Source organism: Lissotriton helveticus, chromosome 7 (genome assembly GCF_964261635.1).
Source record: "Lissotriton helveticus chromosome 7, aLisHel1.1, whole genome shotgun sequence".
Taxonomy (NCBI): domain Eukaryota; kingdom Metazoa; phylum Chordata; class Amphibia; order Caudata; family Salamandridae; genus Lissotriton; species Lissotriton helveticus.
The window spans coordinates 80,497,072-80,524,046 of NC_136068.1; the positions used below are offsets into that span (position 1 = coordinate 80,497,072).

At 46.0% G+C, this 26,975-nt stretch overlaps 1 protein-coding gene across 1 annotated transcript in view; it reads left to right on the forward strand.

Moving 5' to 3' along the window:
- Positions 1 to 2,432: 2,432 nt before the first annotated feature.
- PIANP (PILR alpha associated neural protein) overlaps positions 2,433 to 26,975 on the forward strand; it is a 39,828-nt gene continuing 15,285 nt past the window's right edge. Inside the window, exons 1-2 of the mRNA XM_078652946.1 lie at positions 2,433 to 2,689; positions 21,310 to 21,938. Of these exons, the coding sequence (XP_078509072.1) occupies positions 2,433 to 2,689; positions 21,310 to 21,938 (886 nt within the window). The remainder of the gene's footprint in view (positions 2,690 to 21,309; positions 21,939 to 26,975) is intronic.

A 26,975-nucleotide genomic window follows, 5' to 3' on the forward strand; every position in this document is an offset into this window, starting at 1 on the left:
ATTAACCTGTTCCTCCCGGTCTAGGGCCAATAGGGCATCCCTACCTGTCGGAGGCATGTACCGGTATAATCCAACACCCCAATGCTTCTCATGAATCCCATGAGCTCTTAAGGAGACCTCATAGGCTGCCAGCCACTTGGCTATGTCATCTCCAGCGGTATAACTGGCGACTACGTCCTTGGGTAAATGGGGCCTGGGCTCCCTGGCAAATTCCTTTGACTCGACACCCTTCGGAGTGATGTTAGGGGCCTGGAATTCGAGTTCTCGTAGCTTGAACTTGTGTTCCATCCTTTTCCTTTCCATCTCCAGCTTGGACTCATGTTCCAACCTCCTCCCCTCCTTCCTTTCTTCCAACTCCATTTTTGCTATTTCCCACCTTAACAGTCTTTCCTCTCTCCTGTCAGCTAACTCGGTTTCTGACAACCCTCTCGATGACACACTGCTGCCCTCCCGTGAGGTTGCCTTGGGGCTGATTGACATCTCACCCACCCCCGGGGGACATTCCGCAGTCCTATCAATGACAGTACCTCTGTCCGATTCCTCCTCCTCCACCGTTCCCTCCGTGTGTGCTTCCACCCATGCTCGCAGACTAGTACGGAGCTCCTCTCTTTTGGCCCCTCGCCTGACAAACACTCCCCTCTCCTGACAGAAATCCTTGAGCTGTGCCACAGTATAGGTCTCCAGCTCTGACATTTCGAATTCCATCTTGTCAGTGAAAAGTGTGGACAACCACCCCGAAGTAGGCGACCAGGATAAGAACTTTGAGGGTCACTTCCACCCACCTCCAGGAAAGAATTTGAAAAAAAAAAAAACGTTGAATTGGAGGGCCGCTAGGAGAAAACTCCGGGTGTGTACCTGTGATGCACACTGAATTATTATGGGGTTCAAAACAAGCACGGCTCGCAATCCCACCCGCTGAGAACCAATTTTATGTTGGACCTGCGATGGGCAAGCCCAGCACAAAGGGGGTAGCTTGGCTCAAGTGACAAGGCAAGTGAAGGCTGTAGTGTTAAGCCGGCTCTGACCCAATAATAACTCCTTGTACATCCACACCAAAAAGAAGGACACCACACCACTGTACTGGGGTTCTAGAGCAGCCATTTTGTGTACCTGAGGAAAATAAAGGAATTCCTGTCAGAAATGCGCGCCAAACAAGGGGCGCCAAAACCTCAAAAGGCCAGGGTTCATGAAGGCTCCAATGGGAGTCACTTCACATGAGGAAAAAGGGTGTCCACCATTTTAGGTTCATTTATACAGGTTGACAACCCCAGTTTGTAATGCCACAGGTTTGGGCCAGGCGCCTTGTAAATAGGTGCCACCAACCTTGTGAGCAACTGGGCATCAAGGAACATCTAACCCCATGAGACAACACATAAAAAGTCCTGGTAGACAAATAAAAAGCGACAAATTTTGGGAGGTACAGGGGAACAAAAGAAATCATAGTGGTGAGGGGACTCTCAGAAGCAGACGGGTCTAACAGAGGGGTATCATCAACTTCCACTTCACCCCGATATATTGCCAGCTTCTCCAAACATGTTGGGCTACGCCGCTACCGCCACCTCAATTTCGGCATATCTAGCGTGGCAGAAGTCTTTCAGAACATGATAAGAGAAATGCACTTTTGTGCTGCCAGAATGTCACTTTTTTGACGTTCTGGTTACGCAATGTGCCACAGCATATTTTTAAGGCCACATAAAGCCCCTTACGTGGCTTTTAATGGCCTTATAAATATGTGTCCCTTTCATGCAGAAAACTGCATGAAAGGGGCGTTCCATGGGTGATGCTGTGGGTGTTCCCACACAACACCCATGGAACCAGACATATTACCAGATTTACCAGAAATCGTAAACCTGGAAATGCGTTAGGGAGGTGCAACGAGGAGAAATTTTTTAATTTTTCCTCGTGCTTTCCTTTTTCTACATGTGCTGCATTCTGCAGCACACATAGAAAAAAGAAATCGCCCAAATTGATTGATTTTGTGCAGGAAGGTGTCCCTTCCTGCACAAAATCAATCAGCCCCACAATGCAGGCACCCCTGTACCATGGTGCCTGCATTGGGGCACAGAGGCCCATTGTGCGCCGTTGCTGGGGAAAAGGACAGGACTGTGCCGTATCACATAGATACGGCACAATCCTGCCCTTTTGTTTTGACGTAGGGCAGTGCAGCAAGATTCCTTGCGGCGATGCCCTACGTCAAAACCTCATGGTCATAAATTTAAGTGATGACATCTTTGTCTTTGCCAAATCACTGAAAGAACACCATGAATACCTATGAGGGGTACAACAGAGAATCAAAGATGCCAGACTCACCTTGCACAAAGACAAATGCAAATTTCTCAACAGAAAAATCAGCTTCTTTGGATACATTTTCTCTGGAACAAGGAGTTGCACCAGATTCGGAGAAGGTGTGAGATGTATAAGAAGCTCCGGCAATGCGCAACATCTCAGAGGTTCAAAGTTTTCTTGGCTTGGTGAACACCTTTGGGATATTAATCCCAAACCTCAGTGGTCATACACGACCCCTGCAAGAGCTGACAAACATGACCACAACTTGGCAATTGGGACTGGAGCAGGAGACGGCTTTCCGAAAAATGAAAGAAGCATTGTCAGCAAATAACACCCTTGACCCGAAGACAGACACCAATGTGGCTGTAGACGAAAGCCCTCATGGCCTAGGTGCCATGTTAATGTAACGACAAAGAGACAACAACTGGGCATCTGTAACCTATGTCAGTCCATCCCTGACAGAGACAGAACAACGCTACTTACACATTAAAGGGGAGGCTATCGCATATGGGCATGCTGACACTTTCACATCTATGTATATGGACACCTCATTGTTTTTTCTATGTACCACAAACCACTATTGCCTCTATTCCAAAGGTCAGCCTCCGAACCACTGCCCTGTATAGAGAAGTGGCTGCTACAACTTCAAGAATATGATTGCCAGATCGAATCCAGGCCAGGTTAATCAAACCCCACAGACTACCTTTCCCACCATCCTCAAGCTGCTACCTCGGAAGAGGTTGAAGAAGCTTAAGCAACCGAGGTATACGTGAGGTACATTGCAAAACGATCTCGTCCCCTCCCACTGGCGCTGAAAACTTTGATAAATGCCACTCAAGAAGATGAGTGCCTTCAAGCAGATATAGCCGTTTTCCTCCCCAACGACTGGAGGAGTTTGAAGGACCACTGGTCTAGAAGAACACCAGATGCGCAGAAGGTTCTCGCCTCTCTGATACATGTTCGTCAGGCGCTTTCAACTGATAGCCAAGGTTGCCTGTGCACAGAATCATGAAAGTAATAAAAACCAACAACGGTCCACCCTTTCATGGACAAGAGTTCTCCGACTATCTGAAGTCGTGGGGCATCCATCAACACAAGGTGACACCAAGATGGCCTCAAGCCAATGGGGAAGTGGAGCAGTTTATGCGAACCCTCAACAAAACAGTCTGCGTAGCCCACACTAACCAACAACTGGTTGAGAGAGCCATCTATGTGTTCCTGCGTGAAAACAGACAAACTCCTCATGTGACTACTGGCAAAGCTCCAGGCTATGCCTGTAAGGGGTGAATTGTAGCAGAAGCTATTTCTCACCATCACACCTACGTTCCAGACCCTATAGACGCGAGCAAGATATTCGCCAGAAGAAAAGCCATCAATGACAAGTCCAGTGCTCGTCGGAGAGCCAGACAGTCAGAGCTTCAACGGGGCAATTCTGTGTATCGTAAAGACCGCTATCCCGGCAGCAAATTCAGTCTGTCCTTTGAGTAACGACCCTGGATAGTTGTACACTGAAATGGCACGAAGATCACTGCCCGCCAGGAAGATGAAGAGATCACACAAAATGTTTCATTTTTCAAGAAAGGGATAAGTGATGATCAAGAGTCAAGTGAACATTCCGTTACCACAGGCGGGAGCGAAGAAAACTCAGAGCAATTTCCACCATTACCTCGATGAGATGTCGCAGTAGATGGTTCCCACAACAATAATGAAGAAACAGTGACCTATTGTCCAGCTCAGCTGAATTCTCTGGCAAGTAGAGGAACTGGAACTCAGAGGTGCTCCCCCAGCATCTCTGGCTGTAGCACTTGTTTCGGGTATCACCTGAGAAATAACCCAGCGCGGTTGTCGAAGCGTGCCGACTTCCTGGTGGGATTTGGAGCTGCCCCAGGTTTGAGGCTGGCAGCTGGGTAACTTTTGTAATATCCTTGTTTCTGTTAACACTATGGGGCAGATTTACAAGCCCCTTGTGCCCCTTTTACGCCGCCATTGCGTCACTTTTGTGAAGCAGCGGCGGCGCAAAAGATGCACCATGGTGCGGGGTACTTACAAGGTGATGCATCTGGGAGATGCGTCACGTTGTAAAGCCCTGCGCCAGAAGGAGGCGTTCCTGCGCAGGGGGGCGGGGGGGATTGGTTCCGGCGCAGGAACGCCCCCTAAAAGTGGCTGAGTGAAATCTACAAGATTTCACTCAGTCACGTTGGGGCCCATGCTGTGTCAAAAACCTGCGCCTGCTTGAAGCAGGCGTAAGGATTGACGCAGAATTAACAATATAGGGCCCCCCAGAGCCTTGCTGGAGCTGCATCGCACTTGCGACGCAACTCCAGGAATGCGCCACCTTTACGGCACAGATGCATCACGCATCTGTGCCGTTTTTGCCCCATGGTGTGCCGCCTTGTAAATGCGGCGCATCAATGGTGGCGGAGGCATGGCGCACAATAATAGGCGCATCCCTGCTAATATGCAGGGATGCGCCACTTATTGTAAATCTGCCCGTATAAGTTTTTGCATGTAATAAATCTGTGTAATGGTTGGAGAGGAATGTAATGTACCATTTCCACCATGTCGGTGGGGTGATTGATTAATTTACACCTGTGTGCGTAAGCACAATGGAAGAGTACCACTGGATGCCGGCGGAATGTATAAATAAAAAGGGCGGGGCAGAGGAGGCAGTTCCCCGAGTATGCACAGTAAAGTAAACTTCAATTTGTGGTGTTCCTTCATGTGAAAAACATGGTCTGTACCCTGGGCAACCAGAACCAGTCGTAATCTGTCGATGTTGCCCCGAGACCGTCGGGAAACAGCGTTTACATCGCATGCTTTCCATCACATGCCATTACAACGTGGTCGATACAACGACTGCGTTGTTACATCACGAACCATTACATCGCCAGTCGTTACAACGACTTGCTGTAGGGGGCAGAAGGTTTTGGATTTACAATCCAACACCTTCCCTGCTGTTGCACAAACTGGAGTAGGAATAGTAAATTATACTATTCCTAAATCCAGCACGCCCCGTACAGCAAGTCGTAACAACTTGAGATGTAATGGTTCATGAAGTAACAACGCGGTCGTTGTAACGATCGTGTTGTAATGGCATGCGATGTAAAGCATGCATTGTAATGACATATATTCAGGACCGTCACTACAGTGACGAGGAGGGTGAGCAGAGGAGGGGAGCAGATTAGGATCTTAGCATGTTGGCAATGGCGCTAGCTTTGAACAAGGGCTTTAAATACTGGGCAGTGGGATTCTCTTATTACAGTGGGCGTGCACTTACCAGAGTGATGTGAATTCTCTTATCGCGATGGGCGTGCACCAACCAGAGTGATGTGGATTCTCTTATTGCTGTGGACGTGCACATAACAGAGTGATGTAGATTCTCTTATCACAGTGGGGCTGCACACATCAGAGTGATGTGGATTCTATTATCACAGTGGGCGTGCACATGCCAGAGTGATGTGGATTCTCTTATTGTGATGGACGTGCACCAACCAGAGTGATGTGGATTCTCTCATCACAGTGGGCGTGTATATGTGAATTTTCTCATCACAGTGGGGCTGCACATGCCAGAGTGATGTGGATTCTCTCATCACAGAGGGGCTGCACATACCAGAGTGATGTGGATTCTCTCATCCCAGAGGGGCTGCACATACCAGAGTGCTGTGGATTCTCTTATCACGGAGGACATGTACATACCAGAGAGATGTGGATTCTCTCATCACAGTGGGGCTGCGCATACCAGAGTGATGTGGATTCTCTTATCATGGTGGACATGTACATACCAGAGTGGTCTGGTGGCTCAGTGGACTAATGCGTCTACTGCAGGGGCCTGTGTTCGACCTCATGGTCACAGGTTCAAATCCCGGCTGGTCCACTCAGCTTTTCATCCATCTGAGGTCGATAAAATGAGTACCATTGAGTTGGGTAACAACAAACATCTGTTATTCAGCGCCAGGATACCCGTAGTGGTGAACGTGCGCTTTACAAATACACGTGTATACCAGAGTGATGTGGATTCTCTTATCACAGTGGGGCTGCACATACCAGAGTGATGTGGATTATCTTATCGAGGTGGACGTGCGCTTTACAAATACACGTGTATACCAAAGTGATGTGGATTCTCTTATGACAGTGGGGGGTGCACATACCAGAGTGATGTGGACTCTCTTATGACAGTGGGGGCTGCACATACCAGAGTGATGTGGATTCTCTCATCAGATTGGGGCTGCACATACCAGAGTGATATGCATTGTCTCATCACAGTGGGGCTACACATACCAGAGTGATGTAGACTCTCTTATGACAGTACAGTGGGGGTGCACATACCAGAGTGATGTGGATTCTCTTATGACAGTGGGGGCTGCACATACCAGAGTGATGTGGATTCTCTCATCAGATTGGGGCTGCACATACCAGAGTGATATGCATTGTCTCATCACAGTGGGGCTACACATACCAGAGTGATGTAGACTCTCTTATGACAGTACAGTGGGGGTGCACATACCAGAGTGATGTGGATTCTCTCATCAGAGTGGGGCTGCACATACCAGAGTGATGTGGATTCTCTCATCCGATTGGGGCTGCACATACCAGAGTGATATGCATTGTCTCATCACAGTGGGGCTACACATACCAGAGTGATGTGGATTCTCTTATGACAGTGGGGGTGCACATACCAGAGTGATGTAGACTCTCTTATGGCAGTGGGGGTGCACATACCAGAGTGATGTGGATTCTCTCATCAGAGTGGGGCTTCACATACCAGAGTGATGTGGATTCTCTCATCAGAGTGGGGCTGCACATACCAGAGTGATATGCCTTGTCTCATCACAGTGGGGCTAGACATACCAGAGTGATGTGGATTCTCTTATGACAGTGGGGGTGCACATACCAGAGTAATGTGGACTCTCTTATAACAGTGGGGCTGCACATACCAGAGTGATGTGGATTCTCTTATGACAGTGGGGCTGCACATACCAGAGTGATGTGGATTCTCTTATGACAGTTGGGGTGCACATACCAGAGTTATGTGGATTCTCTTATGACAGTGGGGCTGCACATACCAGAGTGATGTGGATTCTCTTATCACAGTGGGGCTGCACATACCAGAGTGATGTAGATTCTCTCATCACAGTGGGGCTGCACATACCAGAGTGATGTGGATTCTCTTATGACAGTGGGGCTGCACATACCAGAGTGATGTGGATTCTCTTATGACAGTGGGGCTGCACATACCAGAGTGATGTGGATTCTCTTATGACAGCGGGGCTGCACATACCAGAGTGATGTGGATTCTCCTATGACAGTGGGGCTGCACATACCAGAGTGATGTGGATTCTCTTATGACAGTGGGGCTGCACATACCAGAGTGATGTGGATTCTCTTATGACAGTGGGGCTGCACATACCAGAGTGATGTGGATTCTCTCATCAGAGTGGGGCTGCACATACCAGAGTGAAATGCCTTGTCTCATCACAGTGGGGCCGCACATACCAGAGTGATGTGGATTCTCTTATGACAGTGGGGGTGCACATACCAGAGTAATGTGGACTCTCTTATGACAGTGGGACTGAACATACCAGAGTGATGTGGATTCTCTTATCACAGTGGGACTGAACATACCAGAGTGATGTGGATTCTCTCATCACAGTGGGCTGCACATACCAGAGTGATGTGGATTATTTTATCGTGGTGGACGTGCACATACCAGAGTGATGTGTATTCTCTTATGACAGTGGGGCTGCACATACCAGAGTGATGTGGATTTTGGGCGCCTGTACAAGATGGGACAATGGGAAGCAGAAGAGTATTGTACAGAAATATAAAGAACTCTGACTTTAATTGTTAATCGTTCCCTAACTCTGACCTCTAATGTTATTTTTATTAAAGCCCTTTTACAAAAGGTGAGCCTTTCTCAATAGTTAGGCGTAAGTACCACTAAAACGTCGTTTTTCTTTGTGAGAAACAACAATTTTCAATGGCAATAAAAAAAAACTATTCAATATTGTTTTTGCTACTGTAGATTTTTTAAATCCCTTTGGCGTCCTGCTGTTGGGGGCTTCTCCATTGTGAGGGATTCTTTGACACATCATCCTACAGTTCACACCTCGACAAAGTGGATTCTGGCCTGATTGTGACGTCACAGTACAGAGCACGGCAGTGTGAATACTTGCAGTCCAGTTGTTCTTTATAGAACGGGGCATTGTGGTTTCTGACATCACAGCAGTGACGTATATACCCGGGCAATATGGTGTCTGAAATGAAGATTGTGCTTTACATACCATGGCGACGTGGTTGCTGGTATGGCAGTGGTGCTTGGCATACGCCCACAGTGTGGGTACTTGCATGGCAGGGGTGTTTTACTAACTGGGGCATGTAGTAATTGACACGGCAATGTTTGCTGTATATATTGGGGCAGTATAGATACTGGCTTCATAGCCCTCGCTGAAACAAATTGAATTACTCTTATGTCCCTGAACCTTTACAATAAGAATCCAGCACTAGGCAACAATACAATATCTTAAGTGTATTTGCCCACCCCAATAATCTACCCCGGCTCCTAAAGCCACTGAATCGACCATTCTAAATGTCCCTCAAGAAATAGCCTTGGTAGTAGGGCATTTTAATGCCACATCCACCCCTGGCATAGACACCTCGGGACACCTAATACTGGCCGACTGACATGAGCTAAGCATCTTAGGGTTGGATGGACTCTAAGGGCCTCATTTACAAGCCCACTGCGCCGCCGGTGCGTCACTTTTTTTAACGCACCAGCAGCGCAATGGGCTTGCCCATATTTACAAGGTCGCGTAAAGTCACCCTGAGTGACTTCATTGTCTTGTAAATATGGGCCCCTCTCACGCATTCCTCTGCATGAAGGGGGCGTTCCATGGGTATTGCTGTGGGTGTTATCACACAAGATCCATAGAACTAGACGCCCTCCCAGTTTTACAATGTTTTCTACAGCTGGGAATGCGTCAGAATCCGACACTTCCCTAGGGGAGGCGTAGGAGTGGTGCAACCAAGAGAAATACTTTTATTTCTCCTCGTTTTTTTCTCTTTCTATGCGTGCTGCAGAGGCAAATGCCATCAAGGATTGTTTTTGTGCAGGAAGGTGTTCCTTCCTGCACAAAAACACTCATCCCAGCAACGCAGGCACCCTCGCACCATGGCGCACGGGTGCCTGCATTCAGCCGCAGCCGGTGGTGGGAGTAGCTGCCGGGCAATGACGTGGGGAGGGGCAGGGTGGGGGGTAGTAATGTATGGATTACAGACCTTAACAGGTAAGTAAACTTATAAATAAATACAACGAATTTCGTTGCCTGCACTGCATCACCAAATGCGATGCAGTGCACCCAACAAAATTCGTTTTATTTATTTAAATGTTTACTTACCTGTAAAACTCTGTAATCCATACATTACTACCCCCCACCCTGCCCCTCCCCCTCCCCACATCACCGCCCGGCAGGAACTCCCACTACCGACCACGGCTTCCTGCATTGGCACACGGCTGCGGTTTGTGCGGGACAGGGATGAGCTGTATCTCGCAGATATGGCGCATTCCTGTCCTTTTATTTTGAGGCACGGCAGCACAGCAGGAAGGCTCGCTGTGCTGCCATGCGTTAAAATACAGTAAATAAGGCCCTATGGGTTTATCTGACATTTGGAGGATCTGTCTCCCACAAGACAGAGAATACATCTACACGTCCGCGGCACATAAGTCAATCTCCTACTGCTCCCTGCAACCTACATACTGCGGGTTAACGCAATTACAATCCTTCCCAGGGGTATTTTAGATCACTCGCTACTCATAGTCACCTTTGGAGCGACAACAGCAACCCAGAGACGCGTCTGGCGCCTCAATGCATCATTCGGAGACCAATCTTCTGAGCACCCATCCTCCACAATGCAAGCATATTTCGATACAAATCAGGGTAGAGTGGATTCTACAGAGATGCTTTGGGCTGTTGGCAAAGCCACTCTCTGGCAAAGCCAGAGGATTCATGAGGCATTGACAGAAAAACAAAATGCATCAACTGAGAGCACTTGGAACCCAATTCTTACAACTAGGGCAGCGACACATTAGACGAGACTCAGAGATTTCCTGCTGTCAGGTGGCTCTTGCTAAAGCCGCCCTCCCTCAGACTCCCCAGGAAGAGGACCCCCAATACTGGAGGACCTCAACGCAGCAGGTATACGAGCATAGGAGCAAGACCGGGAAGCTGTTTTACTGGCTGACCACCAGGGACATGGCTTCTAGCATAGTCCCTGAGATTCTACAAATGTCAGCCGATAAAAAAAGTAGATTCCGGCAATGGTCGCCAAACGGGATGTGGCGGGGGCATGGGTGGCCCCTCAACCGCCTAAAGTATCTCAATGGAAAAGGGACATGGACTGGTGTTGTGTGGATGAAAGGACAATTTATGAATGCAGGGGATGCCCCAAGAAATGGGAGAAAATTTGGCAGCTGTGGGTAGACTATAGGGGGTACGGGGGGGGGTACTGAATAGTTAAGTGGGGGGGATTGGATGGGACCGAAGCTACAGGTGGACTCCGCCGGTATCATGACTACTATAACACATAGAAAGAGGTTCCCTTCCTGCACAAAAATAATCATCCCTCCTGCGCCACGGAACTTCACAAAAGATGTTGTTCTGGCGGCGCAAGCGGCCCCTGAGCAATTAAGTGTGAAACTGAGGCGCATTATCTGAGGTGGTGTCATCTCGGGTGCATGAAATGGCGACATTGTCAGCCTGATTCATCAAGATAAATTGCACTCGCAAAGGGCAAGATTCTCAGAATCTTGCCTTTTGCGAGTGCAATTTTTGCATTTGGGATTCATCATCCCAAATGCAAAATTCGCTATTAAAGAATTCGCACATTTGCGAAGAATTGCATTTAAGGAATCTCTATTTGAGATTCCTTAAATGCAATTCATGAATCATTTTAAAATTGCGAAATCACAATTTTGGGCCGCTATTTACCGAAAGGTCAGACCTCGTGGTAAATAGCAAAAACTTAGAAAAATGCATTTAAATGCATTTTTCTAAGTTGCATGTTACACACACACATGTCCTTTGGACATGTGTGTGCGCAACACCAATGTAGATTACATTTCAGGGGTGCTACAGGGTGTCCTTTGGACACCCCTGCACCCTTGAAATCGCATCCTTATTTGCGATTCGCTAATTGCTAATCGCAAATAAGGAATAACTCCCCATTCATTCCTATCGGCCTGTAGGCCCTTAGGAATGCATGGGGAGTTATTCCTTATCTGCGATTAGCAATTTGCTAATCGCAAAGAAGGAACATGTAGGAATCGCAATATTTTTTGCAATTCCTACATGAATCCCGTTTTGCAAGTCCTTAATAGCGATTCCTTATGATTCGCTATTAGGGGCTCGCAAAACGGGAGATTGATAAATCAGGCTGTATATGTTCTGTTTTCATCTACAAAACCAAGAAAAGTTGATTAACCAAAAAAAAAAGAAACCTACACTAGTTCTAGCACACTGAACAACAACTGACAGAATGACCAGCCCCAACAGAGTGAACTGTCTCCTGCCACAAAGATAACCATTGAGAATCCCTGATCACTGCTGACATGCATAGCAATTTACAAAGCCTTCTGCCATACTTCAGTGTCAGAGGAGGCACACTGCACATTTAGTGCCATGATATTAATTATTAACAACCCAGGTTTGATGGGCACTTACCTGTCACAGTGATAGCGACTAGTATTGTTTCCTGACGTTATGCGGCCTTCCTGGCGCATTCTTGCTGATGAATGAAGTTTCACCGCCAGCCCTGCACCGCATAAATAATCAACACCGCAGATACAGGCAGTGAAATGCCACATGGGATGGCGAGATGAAGTAGGGCACAGGGGGGCGAAAAGAAAAAGCAGGAGCCAGTTTGGGTGGGGGACCAGGGTTGTAGCTTCAGGGGGGAGTTTGGGGAATAATACCAATCAATTAAATGCATAATTGACTTAGTAGTTGGGTCTGGGGGTCCTGAACTGGTATGCTATGCCTGTGTCAGTTTTCTTGTCATGGTCCAAGAATAAAAGCTAAAGCAGTGACGTTTGATGTAAATAGGAGAGAGACAGACATACAGATGCACATCTGGTGACAGAATTTCAAAATAGAGAGAAAAAGAGACAGAGATACACATCTGGTGGCTGAAATTCAAAATGTGAAACCAGATAACCTGGAATCGATGCCGGCTTCCCTGCTTGTCCAAATTGTGTGATCCTAGGCAAACATTGTAGTTCACAGAGCCTGCGTTTTCTTTATTATCACTATGACCACACTCTTGAATACTAGGGCTCGGCATGTGCACTGTACAAGCACCTCTTATATTTGAATTAATGGTCTACAATGTTGCTTCGTCTATAATAAGAATATAGGCCATATTTAGACTATCACTTGTAATAAGTGTCTGTCTATGCAGTGAAGAATTAATCAAAGGTGAAACGCTTCTGCATGTTAAAGAAATACACTTTTTTCCATTTTTAACAGCTGTACAATATTATTCCATTATGTTGGTTGCACAATATACATGCCAAACATTGTTATGGCTTAGCTCGTGCTTGGACTCTAGGGCCCACATGCATCAACAATGCCATTTGCGATTCCTTATTAGTGAAAAATAAGGATTCGCTAATAAGGAATAGCAAAAGGCTATGCATGAAGACATCGCTAAAAAAATTGTGATTTCTAAATATTCCTTAATTGCGACTCGCAATTAAGGAATACCTCCCCATTCATTCCTATGGGCCTAGAGGCCCATAGGAATGAATGGGAAGACATTCTCAATTTGCGATTCGCAATTAGCGAATCGCAAATTGAGTATGCAATTTCAAGGGTGCAGAGGTGCACCCCTGAAATTGATCTGTGCACATATGTTGCACACACACATACCCTTAGGGCATGTGTGTACGCAACATGCAACTTTGAAAAATGCACAAAAGTGCATTTTTCAACGTTTTTGCAAATTACCATGAAGTTGAACTTCATGGTAATTTGCTCCCCCTATTTGCGAAATCGCTAATATTTTTTTACTTTGATGCATTGCATTTAGGGAATCTCAATTTGGGATTCCTTAAATGCAATCGCAATTTAAGGAATCTCAATTTAGAGATTCCTGAAATTGCGATTTTTGCATTTGGGATAATGCATCCCAAATGCAAAAATACTGGTCGCAAAGGGGCAGATTCTGAGAATCTGCCCGTTTGCGACCGGTTTTTAGCTTGATGCATGTGGCTGTTAGACCCAAGTCAGACCTCTGGCTCGCCTCTAGATTTTCATATTATTTTGCTCGTGCCCCCACCTCTATTTGTGACTCAGGCTTTGAACATAGGGCCATCAGTCACTTGATAGAATGTTTTGTAAAAGGCGGGGATTGGAAAAATGGAGCTCTACAATCAAGGTTTTCCGTGGCAGAGATGTAGAAGAGTGCGTACAGTGAAAATACATTTAAAATAAGTGATCCGAGGCAGGGACTCCACGCCATTGTGTTGCTCATGACCTAAGTCATGAGTACCCATGGATATTTATCAGACTTGGACGGGCAGGGTATAGCTCTGAGAGGAAGGACAGGGAGGTGTTTGTGGTGTGAAACTCACTAAATGCCTTCTTGCCTTGGTAGCTTGGGTATGAGGCCCTGAGTCAGGTCTTCTATGTCTGTGTCTGTGTTACTTGTTGTTCTACTCTCACTAAGAGCTTTTAACTTGTGGCCAGCAGCATCATGTAAGATTTAAATTTTTTTATTACAACCCCGTGCTGCAACCCCGCACTCCCCCGCGTCACCTCCACTCATTCCTCCACTTTTTAATTGTGTCTGCCGCAACTGGAAACCGGTGTTATTTCCCCTGACATAGTATTTTAGGTGACCATTTACTCGCTGCTCAATACTTTATCATTTAACTACCGAATCTCCTGTGACACAAACATTTACGAACTATGCGTCCAATATTTTAATACCTAGCACATAATATCTTTGCAGGTACACACATTATTTATTGCTGCGGAGACATATTGGTCCAGGATACCCTAGCAGTCCTTGAAGTAGCGTACCCCGGCAGTCCTCTAAAATCATTAGTCAATCCTACGGCTATTGGCCTATATATTTTTTGAAAAAGTACTGCAAAATTCACAGTTTGAACCCATTTTTCTAAAAGTTTCTTTGAAGAAAAGGGGAGCCTCCAGTCTTCCCGTATGAGGGTTGGCCTGGCTTTCACATCATGGGGAGCACTGAAACTCCTTAAAGTAGAGCTGTGCTGTGGTTAAACACCCATCAGTGGAGGTTTGGCTCCACCGGGCAAGGCCACAAGCAGACACAGGTGTTTCAACACCCAAGGGGCTGGATTTACCAGTCCTCTTTCTCTTTCGAAAGGGCTCAAGAGGTGGCGAACGACGATAAGAAGGCAATGCTGTTAATAAATATCTATCACTATCAAAGGAGAGAGAGAGGGCTAGGTATCTAGTCCGTATCCCCGGGGATTTATATGTGAGATCAAAAAGGACTAGCCTATTTGTGAATTTACATAGAATCAAATTCACAATTCACAAATAGGCTAGTCCTGAATGCTGTTAATACCTCACACCTGCCCATAAGATGAAAGGCGTTGGAGCACTGTGCATGGTCAACAAGAAGCATAAAGTCAACGAGTAAGGGGAGTGGAAGCTGGGTTGTGGATTGTTAATGAATTGTGATGTTTTGTGACATGGAGATCCTTGTTGGAGTTTTCCCTCAACTAGACAGAGCCAGAGTGTGATGGGACATTGCAGGGACTAACTGATGACGTGTTGTCAGTGCAAAGTCTCTTGTGTTTGTTTGTGAACATCTCAGGGCCTTTGTAGACCATCCTGGTAGGCTATAGGTACTGCTGCCTCACAATAGCACCGAAGGAGAAAGAAACGGATTGACTTAGCTTGGTGGAGATTCAGATTTGGTGCAGGTGCTCACCTGGTTACCTAATATGTATTTATTTATTTAAAGAGTTTTATATAGCGCTGGCTAGACCCGGAGGTATCAGAGAGCTTTACATAAGGTTCCACATAGTTGCAAGCTTACATCAGTTACAAGTTACTAAAGATACCAGTAAAAACATTTAAGGAGCATAGAAGAAAAGGTAAATGGGGAGGGGAAGGGTGAGGGGGTAAGGGAAAAAGGGGTAGGGAATAGATATGACGGAGAGACAAAGGGAAAGTCTGCCCAAGGTCCGGCTGGGTAGGTGACGGCCGAGGGGTAATCCGCAGCCCATCTCCTCTACAACTATCAGGTAGCTCCACCGGGCATCGGTCAAATAGCTAGGTCTCAACAGAAACACATTAAAGGGATAGAAGGCAAGAAGAAGGGAGCGTAGAGGGGGAAGAGGGTAGGATGAAGGGGTAGGAGGGGGGTACGACAGAGATGAAGGAACGTCTGCCCAATGTCCGGCTGGGTAGGTGAGGGCCGAGGGGGGATCCACAGCCCGTCTCCTCTACAGCTAACAGGTAGCTCCACCGGGCATTGATCAAATAGCAGGGTCTCCACGGTCGAGGGAAAGTTCAAAGTGAATATGTCCTGGAGGGAGAGCAGGATCCAGGTCAGACACCATGTTGGTTGTAAGCAAAGAAATGCATCATTTGTTGAGTTGTTGTTTAGAGGTGTGGAGAAAGTTCGGGAATCCTAGGACTGGATAAGATTGCCTTCATCAGTTGATAATTGTTTTTAGAGGAGTTTTACTCGAGGCGCTGGACCTTTCCAGCCTCATGTCAAGAACTGTACAGTACGGGTTTGAGCATGTTCTTCTCTTTGTGTAGTAATAATCGTTTTAAAACATACAACAAATTTCCTTTCTAGATCTGCTGTTTTTGGGAGAAAAGCCAATGCCATGTGTCTGCTTCAAAATACTGTTTGTTTTCTTACACAGTATTTACATGTGTGTTCTAGAGGTGCAACAGCCGACATGTGTTTCGCCCTCGCGGTCAGGAAGACCAGAGCTTTCTCAAGGCTTGTTGTTGTTACTGGAAATCATAGACCAATTCTTTTATAATGCAGAAAATAATTCTTCAAAGCAAAACATAATACGTGATGATTTTTGGGCAGCGAAGTAGAGGTCCCGGATGAATCTCTCGTAAACGTCTTCTGGCATGCTAGAACAAACAAGGATGTAACCAATAAAGTATTTTGAAGAAGACACTCACATGCTCAAACCCGTACTGAACATTTGTTGAATTGCAGGGCCTGCTGGGCAAACTAGTTTTTTGCGGCTTCCACCACTCTGGCAGGTATTCTCAAGGTGGGTTGCTGGCACCGCAGAGACTTGGAGAGACCACAGCATTAGATTGAATTGAAATAGATTTAGGATTGGGGCAGCAACTTCAGCTCTCAGAGAAGGAAAACCGGAGAGCGACATTGTGAGGATCCGGATGTTGGAATCGGGTTGATGTCGGCTACATTCGCCCCTGGGCTGCCGTCACCTTTAGGATTCATGCCATGAATCTACAGCCATCTCCTCATCTCCACCCAATTCTCCCCTAAAATATCAAAAGGAACTTGGGTTGGAGTGGGGTAGATAGGTAGAAAAAGAACCTGAACTCCAACAGATAAAAATATAAGTGTTGATATTATGCAGAGTGGGGTGCAGCGGAGGCAGCGGAATGCCGGCGACAAGGATGGGAAGCGATTCAAGTCGTGCAGAAAGAAACTCGTGGGCGGGAATTTTATCCTCCCTCGCTGGCAAGAGAGTGGGAAGCCCTTCTCAGCTGATTACATGCCTCTTGAAGAGATGTCTCTTTGGACCTTTTCAATCTGTTGGCACGACCAGGCTCTGGCTGATGTGTGTGGGATGGTGTTTACATTCTATTTTTATTTAGTACGTTTATAGATCACACAATTATACCTGAAAGTATCCTAGCCCTGACAGATCTGCAATGCAATTCCCTGGGCTAGAATTGGATGCAAGTAACCATCTTCTCAAATGTTTGTGAGAGGCAGGTAGGGTGGTTTGACTTCTGATGGTAGGAGGCAAAGAGTTTCAATGTGTAGAGACAAAGTAAGAAACAGTGGCAACCCATACAGGTGCCTAGACAGAAAAGTCTTGCCTCCTGTTTTTTTCTTTCTTTTTCTGTAGTTTCAGACTTGGGACTCTAATGTTTTGCTTTTCAGGCAAGTGAAGAGGAGTAAGGTTGTTTGTTGCCTCTTTGTATGTGATACAACAGGTCTTTAAGATGATGTGGGCTTGGAATGGAGACACAAAGCTTGGGATATGCCTTATAAGAACCAAAAAGTGTTCACTAGAGAGGCAGTAAATAAAATAATGTTACATTTGCAGAGACACTTGAGGGTGGGCGTGAGCTGTATATTTAACTGTATCAAAAGGGAATGTGTGGCTCCTATCAAAAAAGTGTCTCTGAACTATAAGCACAACATTGGTACATTTTAGATATCTACACTAAACTTATGTAACAGCGGTAATATTGAATCATAGAAAGGCTACATTTCCCACTACTTGTGCCAAGGGTGGCCAGTGGTAGTCAACTACCTCTATATAGCCCCCTACATCTGATAAATGGGGTGACACTTGCAAGGAAATAACAGCAGTATACTGTATGGAAATGATCCTTCAAATTGGAGTATGGCTGCTTGGCTTGTTCAATATATAACCAGCTGCTTGGAGGTATTTCAATTTTGACGCCTACGGTGCTTTTACCAGTTCTGGTGAACAAATTGCATCTTATAACTACTTTAAGGGGCTTTTGCTAAGCCGTCTTGAGTCATTGGCTGCTTTTGTTGCTTTTGCTGCTGAACCCTCAGCAATTGGCTTGCGACATTGTCAATCACATTTGGGATCAGCCCACATGGATATTTAAGTCTCACTATGTGTAAATTTGGCCTAGAGACAGCTGTAGCTGCCTCATCAGACTCTGATTTTCCCAAAAATTAATAATAAAATACATAATTATATAGATACAAACAATGGCTTTTGGTATGCCCTCTTCATATATTATTATTTTCAAGTACCATTCCCATTGTGCTTCCACCCACCAAAGTTTAAAAAATAAATGTGATGTTTGCCAACGCCAGGCCAAATAGCCTTGACAGATGTCTGTTGTCTGAGTGTGCCCTGCGCCACCATTAGAATGCACAAGGAACTATCCCGCAGATTCATCAAGAACACATTTTGCTATTCCTTAATAGCGAAAAATACAGAACCGCTATTAAGGAATAGCAAAATGCTATGCATCAAGAAATCACTTACAAAATAGCGTTTTCTAATAATTCCTTAATTGCGACTCGCAAATTGCGAGTTGCAATTAAGGAATATCTCCCCATTCATTCCTATGGGCCTAGAGGCCCATGGGAATGAATGGGAAGACAATCTCAATTTGCTTATCGCAATTAGCGATTCGCAAATTGAGATTGCAATTTCAAGGGTGCAGGGGTGTCCAAAGTACACCCTGTTGCACCCCTGAAAATTGATGTGTGCACATATGGTGCGCACACACATGCCCTTAGGGCATGTGTGTGCGCAGCATGAAACTTCGAAAAATGCACTTTAGTGCATTTATCAAAGTTTTTGCTATTTACCACGTAGTTAGACTTTGCGGTAAATAGCGGCCCCAGATTGCGAATTCGCAATTTTAAAATGGTTCATGAATTGCATTTAAGGAATCTCAAATTGAGATTCCTTAAATGCAATTAATCACAATTTAGCGATTTCTAGAATTGCGATTTATGCATTTGGGATGATGAATCCCAAATGCAAAAATAGCGCTCGCAAAGGGCCAGATTCTCAGAATCTGGCCCTTTGCGAGCCAATTTTAGTTTGATGAATCTGGCTGTAATTCACATTTAATATCAGTCGGCGACCAGACCATTACCAGTGGGGATCAAGCACTAACAAAAGGATCAGAAAGAAATACAGACGCAACAGAAAAGGAAGCAACCTTTTTTTCCCTGTAGCATAATTTTTTTCAGATACCTTTGTCAGCACTAGCTTCAAGTGCTGCTCTGCAAACAAGCATTGGCAAAGCCAATTGGGTTGACTGGTTGGGTTGCATAAGTTAGAAGATAGCTGTTGTTCATGCGTCTAGCCCTTTTGCACAATATCTTCTCAAAATAGATACATCGTGGTACAGGCACATTGGGTGAGGAGGATGTTGTAGCAGCGCTTGCTGCTCGGAGAGGGGTAGATCCACTGGCTGTGGGGGTTAATGGTGAAGCACTGATTTTGTAGAAGGTGTACGAGTGATGGCAGTGGGAAACAGTTTTGGAGCATTGACTGTGATCGATGCTGTCAAGGCATTGCCTAGAATAAAGATGTAACCCAGTAACCCAGGGACCTGGGCTGGAAAATTATTATAAAAAAGGTGGTCCCTATGGGGGAAGTGTAGCCTTGGACTCCACAGCAATATTATCACAATACAACTCGTCTGTGAGTTAGTTATAGTTATACGGTAAGTGCATTTATTTTGCCAAGTCCCGGTCATGTAATGCAGAAACGGTCCTCAATGGTATAACAAAGCGTTTACAATTTACCAAGTCTTGTGTCCAGATTGAAGGCAATGGAAGAATTCATCATTGACATAAGAGTGGGTTCTGGGGATGTAGCGTGCAGACGGGTTTGTCTCCTTCACCGCAGCCACGAGAGAGGGATAGCGAGCTCCATTTAAAGACAGCGTGCACGGTATGCCGTGCACATAGATGGAAAGGTGTAGGACGTGTACGTGTCTCAGTCCTACCTGCAAGAAAAAATGTTGATGCAGTCCCCTGCTTCTTATATGCAGTTCTATGAGGTTTTTCCATGAAGCAGTGATTGATTCATCTTCGGTTGTGGGACTCTTTGTCCCAAACTTTAGGTCTCTCCTATTCTCACTTTGTCCTGATGATGACCCTGCTCTAAATAATTGTTCTAAGATATCAAAATGTCGACACTAACATATGTGGACTGGTGTTAAATTTTGATTATGGGTTTCGACACTCATATTATGAGTACTGTACATAACAGCATAATGTACCAATCAGTCACATGTATACATTCTTGTATATAGCACAAGCGCACTCTTTATTCCCTTTATATCACTTCCACTGCGCCGTCACTTGTTAGGAGCACCACCTTGTTCTTTGAGAAATGTAAATGCTTTGTTGTACCGCTGAGAACGTTATATGAACTAGATTTGGCAAAATAAATGCACTTACCGCAAAACTATAACTAACTCGCAGGGGAGATTTTGATGATACTATTGCTGTGGAAGTCCAAGGCTACACTTTCCCCATACGGACCATCTTTTTGATTTTAGTAAAGGTGTTGCTAGCATTTGATGGTGTAGGAATACTAGTTGAGAGGCGTGATTGCAAAGAGCAGTATGCATGGGTTGGTGGTTCCCTGGATGTCAGGCCAGCTGCAGAGATACCTGCAAGATTCTTTAGGAGATGATGTAGGAGCCTTGTCCTTGTAGATGATGTGCGGGGAAACGACCTTAGCAACGCGGTCAAAACACCGCAATACATTTACATCGTTGCTTTTACAACGCAAGTCGTTACCACGACTTGCACTGGAGGGCGCTCTAGACTAAGGAATAGTGTGATTTACTATTCCAACACCTTCCCTACTGTACGTAGGCTGGAGTTGGAATAGTAAATCATACTATTCCTAAGCCCAGCGCCCTACAACGCAAGTCATTGTAACGACTTGCGTTGTAAAAACAGCGATGTAATGTACCGCGATGAAAATGACGCATGAGCGCTCGCTCACTGTAAAGGACAGCATGGGAGCACTGGCTGTGGAGAATGCTGTAAGAGCTTGTGTTCTGAGGATGCAGTGGGCGTGCTAGTTATGTTAGCACCAGGTTTGATTATTGGTTTAGGAGCTTTGGCCCCATTAGATACAGTGAGAGCATTGGCTTTGAAGAGTGGTGCAGAAGGGCTGGATGTGCTGGGTGGCTGATGAGAAATCCCTTAGTGCATTTTCAATCCCTAGTAACATGAGACACTGATGAGGCTCATTTCCCTCTCTTTTGCATCTCTCCACAGGCACCCACTCCACAGCTGTTACTACTGGACCAAGTACCAATCCTTTCAAGTCTGGACATTAATAACCACTGCTGTTGTCGTGGCCGGCAGCCTCTCCTGTGATGCAGCACAAGTGCCCCCTGTACCGGTCAACAACCACAGAGACTATCCACCAGCGGGCGACCCGTGGACACTCTCCACGGAGAAGATCACCGGAGGCGCATGGACGGACTCTGCCCCTCAACCAGCTGGAAACCTAAAAGCAGCCCTGCTGAAGGCTGCAAGGAGCCATACCCCTTTGCGCCCAGAAAGAATCCCACGAGCAGATGCCTGGCACCCCAGGTGGAGGCGTCAGGTGCCTCGGATGGCATCCTCGCCTCGCTCTGCCACGCCCTCTGGGTTTGAAGAGGGCCAGCCATCTTCCCAGTACCCCTGGGCCATTGTCTGGGGACCCACAGTATCTGATGAGGAGGGCATGGATGCCAGTTCAGCCGATGTTGGGTCCCTGCACCTGGACTTTGGGCATGTGTCACCACGTGGGATGGTGACACCTTTCCCTAACTCCCGCCTTCGCCATCCAGATGATGGACTTAACCTTAAGGGGTCACCAGCCACTTTGAAGCCATTCCTCTTTGGAACCAGGGCAGAAGGTGAGTTTCTCCATCTCATTACCAATGCTAACTCTGTCCTTCACTGTGAAAGGGTATATTGACCATTCTTATCTAAGAGCTACCACTGTCCTAAATTGGAAGACACTATTTCAACCACCTTTGCTCCAGAGCGATGTCACTTTGAGCATCTTTTTGGTCACACGTAGGGTGCAAACAGCTTGCACCTCCACACAGCGGTGAAATGCAGGACTATTCAGCACTCTGCGGGAGGGACATCAAATCCTCGTGCAGAACACCCCACCTGTGTCTGGAACACTCCATCTCCCACAACAGTGTGTCATCTTTAGGACTATTTGATAGGCCAGGATTTTGAGCAGCCACTTAGGGTGGACTGGTTTGTGCCAGTGAGCACCAAACAGGAGATGTGCAGGGAAAACTTGGAATGTTCTGCATTCCACACAGGGATCATTGTGGCGAACGTCCAGGATTATGCATGGTTTTGCATTTGGGAATTTTTATGAAGCACCATAGCTATATTTCTATAATAGATAAGCATGTACATAGTATCAAAGTATATAATATAAAAACACTAGTATCAAAGTATAAAATATAATAAACACTACACCGTGCAAAGGTGGCACAAGCAGGATAGAGGCTGTGGAAAGGAGTCAGGAATGTTAACTTACCCATGGAAAATACACAGAGCTATGTATTGTGTCTTCCCAACTCCACCATGGCACCTCTGAAAGCTGTCATGTCCACTATTGAGTGTTTGATCACCATTGTGAACATATTAGAACACATTAGCCCTTAAACAACTCCACTGGCCTCCTCCAACTACTATGTGCCTGCACGAGAGCTCTGTCAAATGGAGGAATCTACCCACCAGGATAGGAGGAAGCAGCCTTTCTATTGTGGGTATGAGAAAAACTCTGGGGCATATTACCAACAAATAGCGATATTTATCGGTAGGTAGGGTTAGCGGCAATATTTTTATCGCCGCGCATCACCGTTTTTTATCGCTGAGATAACTTGCTATTAGCAAGGTTTATCTCAAAAGGGATAAAAATCAGGCGAAATGCGTGAATATCGCTGAGAATACAGCGATATTCACGCATTAGCAACAAAATGCTCTTAGCCATGTTATCCACCTCCCATTGGATAACATGGCTAAGAACTGGTCTGAGCAGGCGTTAGTTTTTGGCGATAGCGGGAATATTTCCATCGCTATGCCTGCCTTGTTAATAGGCGATAGCAGGTTGGGTACGCCCACTTTGTATGTCATTAGCGATAAATATCGCTGACATGCAAAGCGGGCCCAAAACCGCTCGCTATCGCCTAAAAGCTGTCGCTAACATCAGTTAGCGACAGCTTGCTAATAGAGCGATAGAATTGTCGCCGCTTAGCGGCCAAAATCGGCTGCTAAACCGGCGATAATTGCCTATCGCCACCCTTGGTAATATACCCCCTTGTGTTCTAATTCATCTGCATGTCAGCCACAGGGGGTGAGCTGCAGGTCTCCGTGTCCCAAAACAGTGGGGGAGAGTCCCTCTACCCCTGCCAGTCACACCCTGAAACAGCACGTGTCCCATCCTGCAGAATGCTGTCAGCACCCCTCCTGTCTCACTCTAGAGTGGACAGTGTTCCACACTGGAGGATACAGTCTGAGCCACTTTGGTTGGTCCATGAGCTGACAGTGTCCCAAACTCAACAGGACTGTCAGAACCCCTTCTGTCTCCATGTACATCTGTCTGTGCCCCAAACTGGGGTGTGCTGTCTTTAGCCTTAGGCCTCCCCATGCAGGTGCATGTGTCTGCTCTGGAGAGTTATGACAGTACATCCTGTTACCTCTTTTAATGAGTAAATAAAAGGGCTAATGTGCAGGAACAAGGCCGTGTGAGTCTCAATGGATGGGTCGCTTGTGCAAATATAGAAAAACTTCAAAAAACAAAATCCAAAGCTATAAAGGTTTATACAAATGTAAGAATCATTACAGAAGGCAAAAATAGTTAGTCAGATTCAAATCTGCATCAACAATGTACCGAAAATGGACATTTTGCTACAGGTAATATGTAAAGTAATCTTCCACAATTAAGTAAATATGCAGAACCAAAATACAGTTCAGCAAAGAACCAGCATAAATCTATTCAGTTCGCAAAACAAGTTAAATCTAATAATAAATAACCAAGAGGACTGACATGAAGTCTGCATCAGAGGAAAGAGCCAACATTCTAAGTTTAAATCCTCAGTCTAATGTGGAGATTGCCCTCAATAGTGAGAGCAAAACGTCTGGGTAGAGAGTCAGATGATAGTCTTACATAGAGACTGATTAGTTCAAAAAGCAAAGAAAGCCTGGTACGAATCCCCGAAAGGGCACATTTTGTAGGTGTCAGACAGTGAAAAAACAAATTCTCAACGTGGTGTGAGGTGAGAATATAGGGCTGTACTAACCAAGTGGCATGACTTGAACCAATAAACATTGGAGAAAATGAAATAAGAAACCTTTAGAAAACACCTACATTATGAATAATAATTGAGCACTGTTGGAACCTAATGATGTCAGGTCACCTAGGGTAGCCTGGCCTAGGGTAAGACATTATCCATAGAGGCACATGTGCAAAGGTTGCAAACCACCCAGCAGTAATCCAACGCAATATCACTCAAAAATGACGCTACACCAATGTTTGGAAAAATACGAGCTTGTTTATAAAAATATTCTTTGCTCTCTTGTCTTTACAAATTACAGTTCAATACATTTCAACACACTTAACCTAAGTACTTTATCACATTTAGCAAGTACCCCCTTTTTGTCTTTCAATCGGTAAAGTGCAACAATTCAGCTTCTCAAGGTTTTCTTCACTCCCCTCACAGGAATTATTCTCTTGCCACAAGTTTAGTTTATAATACCATAAGTTTCAATTGCGATACAGTGGAGGGCACAACTAACTCTCAAGAGACTTAGGGCTGGCAATCTCCTAGCTGGACCCACCAGGCGTTAATTCCTTACTTGGTTTGCGAGGAAAGAAGGTCACACCCAACTAAGCCTGGTATAGAACACGTGAGCACAACCAGAATTACCACCCCAAGGCCCTCCTTTACATTAGCGTGAGCTTTCAGCCTCGACCAGAATCACTCGATCCTGTTGAATTCCCGCAGGACTCTTCACCGTTACTCCCAGGACGTGTGGGGGGTCACTGGAGATACTGTAGCTCAATATGGTACCACTCCTTAATACTGAAGGTTTTATGATCTTATACTGAACCCAGAGAGAGTGTTGTCTCTTTTTCAAGTTGGGTACTGTTCTGCTTTCACGTTCAGTGAAGTCCGCCTCTCCGGACTAGTTCCCCGCCTTCCCCACCTTCCCGGCTTACTTCAGCTCAGACAGAAGTCGGAGTCAGACGCCTCCCCGACCTTCCGGTTGGAAAGCCACCTGGCCGGCAGTTCTCGCGGAGAATCCCCACTCTTCCCACGCTACCTGGGGAAGCAGGCGTTCCGCTGGCTCGCTTGGCCGCCCCTGGCGCTTCTTCAACAATGGGACGAGGTACCGTTACCTCACAGTGCACTCCGGTGTCAGCGAACCTCCGCACAACCCTCGGCGGCTCCCTCAGCGGCTCCTCCCACAGGGGGTCCGCCTTCCGCCGAGCTTCGATACTGTGCCCCGCCTCCGGCCGTCCTCTTCCGGGGTATTTTCCACCTCCCAGCCGGCAGCTGATCTTCCGGTGACAGAACTTCCTCTGCAACCCTCTTCACGCGTCACAGCAGCCTTCCTGAATGGCGCTCCTAATCGCGGAATTGGCAGCTACGGAGTAAGCTCTCTCCCACCTTGCCAACAGTCAGGGTTAGTGCCACGCTGCTGCGAGGGGGTGGAGGTCCAATTCGGCACCCAGTCGGAGAGTTCTTCTCCACGAGCAGGGGGGAGCTGTTTTCTCACGAAGGCGGTGTCACGCCAGAGCCCAATTCAGCACCCCTTTTTCCCTCTGTGTTGAGGACTTAAAGCAATCAGGGTTCAGTCCTTGGGTCAAGCGCTTCCTCTTTCAGGGACAGGGCTGGGTAGGCAAGCAAGAGGGCCCGTCAGTCTGCAGGGGAAAGCTGCCCTTTTGACCAGTCTCTCCCTACTCCAGTGCGCGCTCCTTCTCACTAGTCACCTTACTCCTGTCCAGGCTCACTGCAAGACAAAATGGCTGACCAGCATTCCGCCTTATATAGGCTGTCCCTCAGAGGTCCAGAAGGGACCAGAAGGTTCTGGAATGCCCTACTCTTTCCTATGGGACTGGTTCCAGGTATGTCAGTTATGACAGTTGGTAGCCACCATTTTGTGACTCCAAGGGAATTCCTGTCAGGAAAGGCCTCTGAACTGAGGTGAATGATTATGAGGGTAAAAGAGCACCTATCCCCCCAGGCCAACACCATAAAAATCTAGTGGACACAAAAATAAATAAAGGCATGAGGGGCAGAAAGGGGACAAAATAAATAATAAATTGGAGGGACTACACAAAAGGTCAGACAGGTCTAACAAGCACCATTTACCCTACAAAGAAAGAGAATTACATTGTACTACTGAAGCAATCAAAACATTAAGTCATTAAACAATGAGGGGCCGATTCACAGAACTAATCTGAGACAAAATCCTAAATTTACTACTTTTGGAATTCACAGAGGGCTTAGTAGTAGCAAAGTTAGGATTTTGTCTTAAATTAGGATTTTGTCTTAAGACCAAAACTTAAGATAAACTTAAGTTTTACTTAAGACAAAATCCTAATTTAAGACAAAATCCTAACTCTACTACTACTAAATGTCTTCTGTAAATACCAAAAGTAGTAAATTTAGGAATTTGCCTCAGATTAGTTCTGTGAATCGGCCCCTGTGTGAGGCACAATTGTGGCTTGTGCAAATTGCCTTGGAAATGTTACTTGCATAGCACATCTCTTGAACACAGCTTCCTTCTCGAGGAACACAAGTGAATACATTTCATTCGGAACTTCTACAGCACTTTGAAAATAAAATCTATTTCATTTATTTTTTTTAAAGAAAAAACACAAGCATGTAAGCTCATTCATGGAAAAAAAAGGAACACTT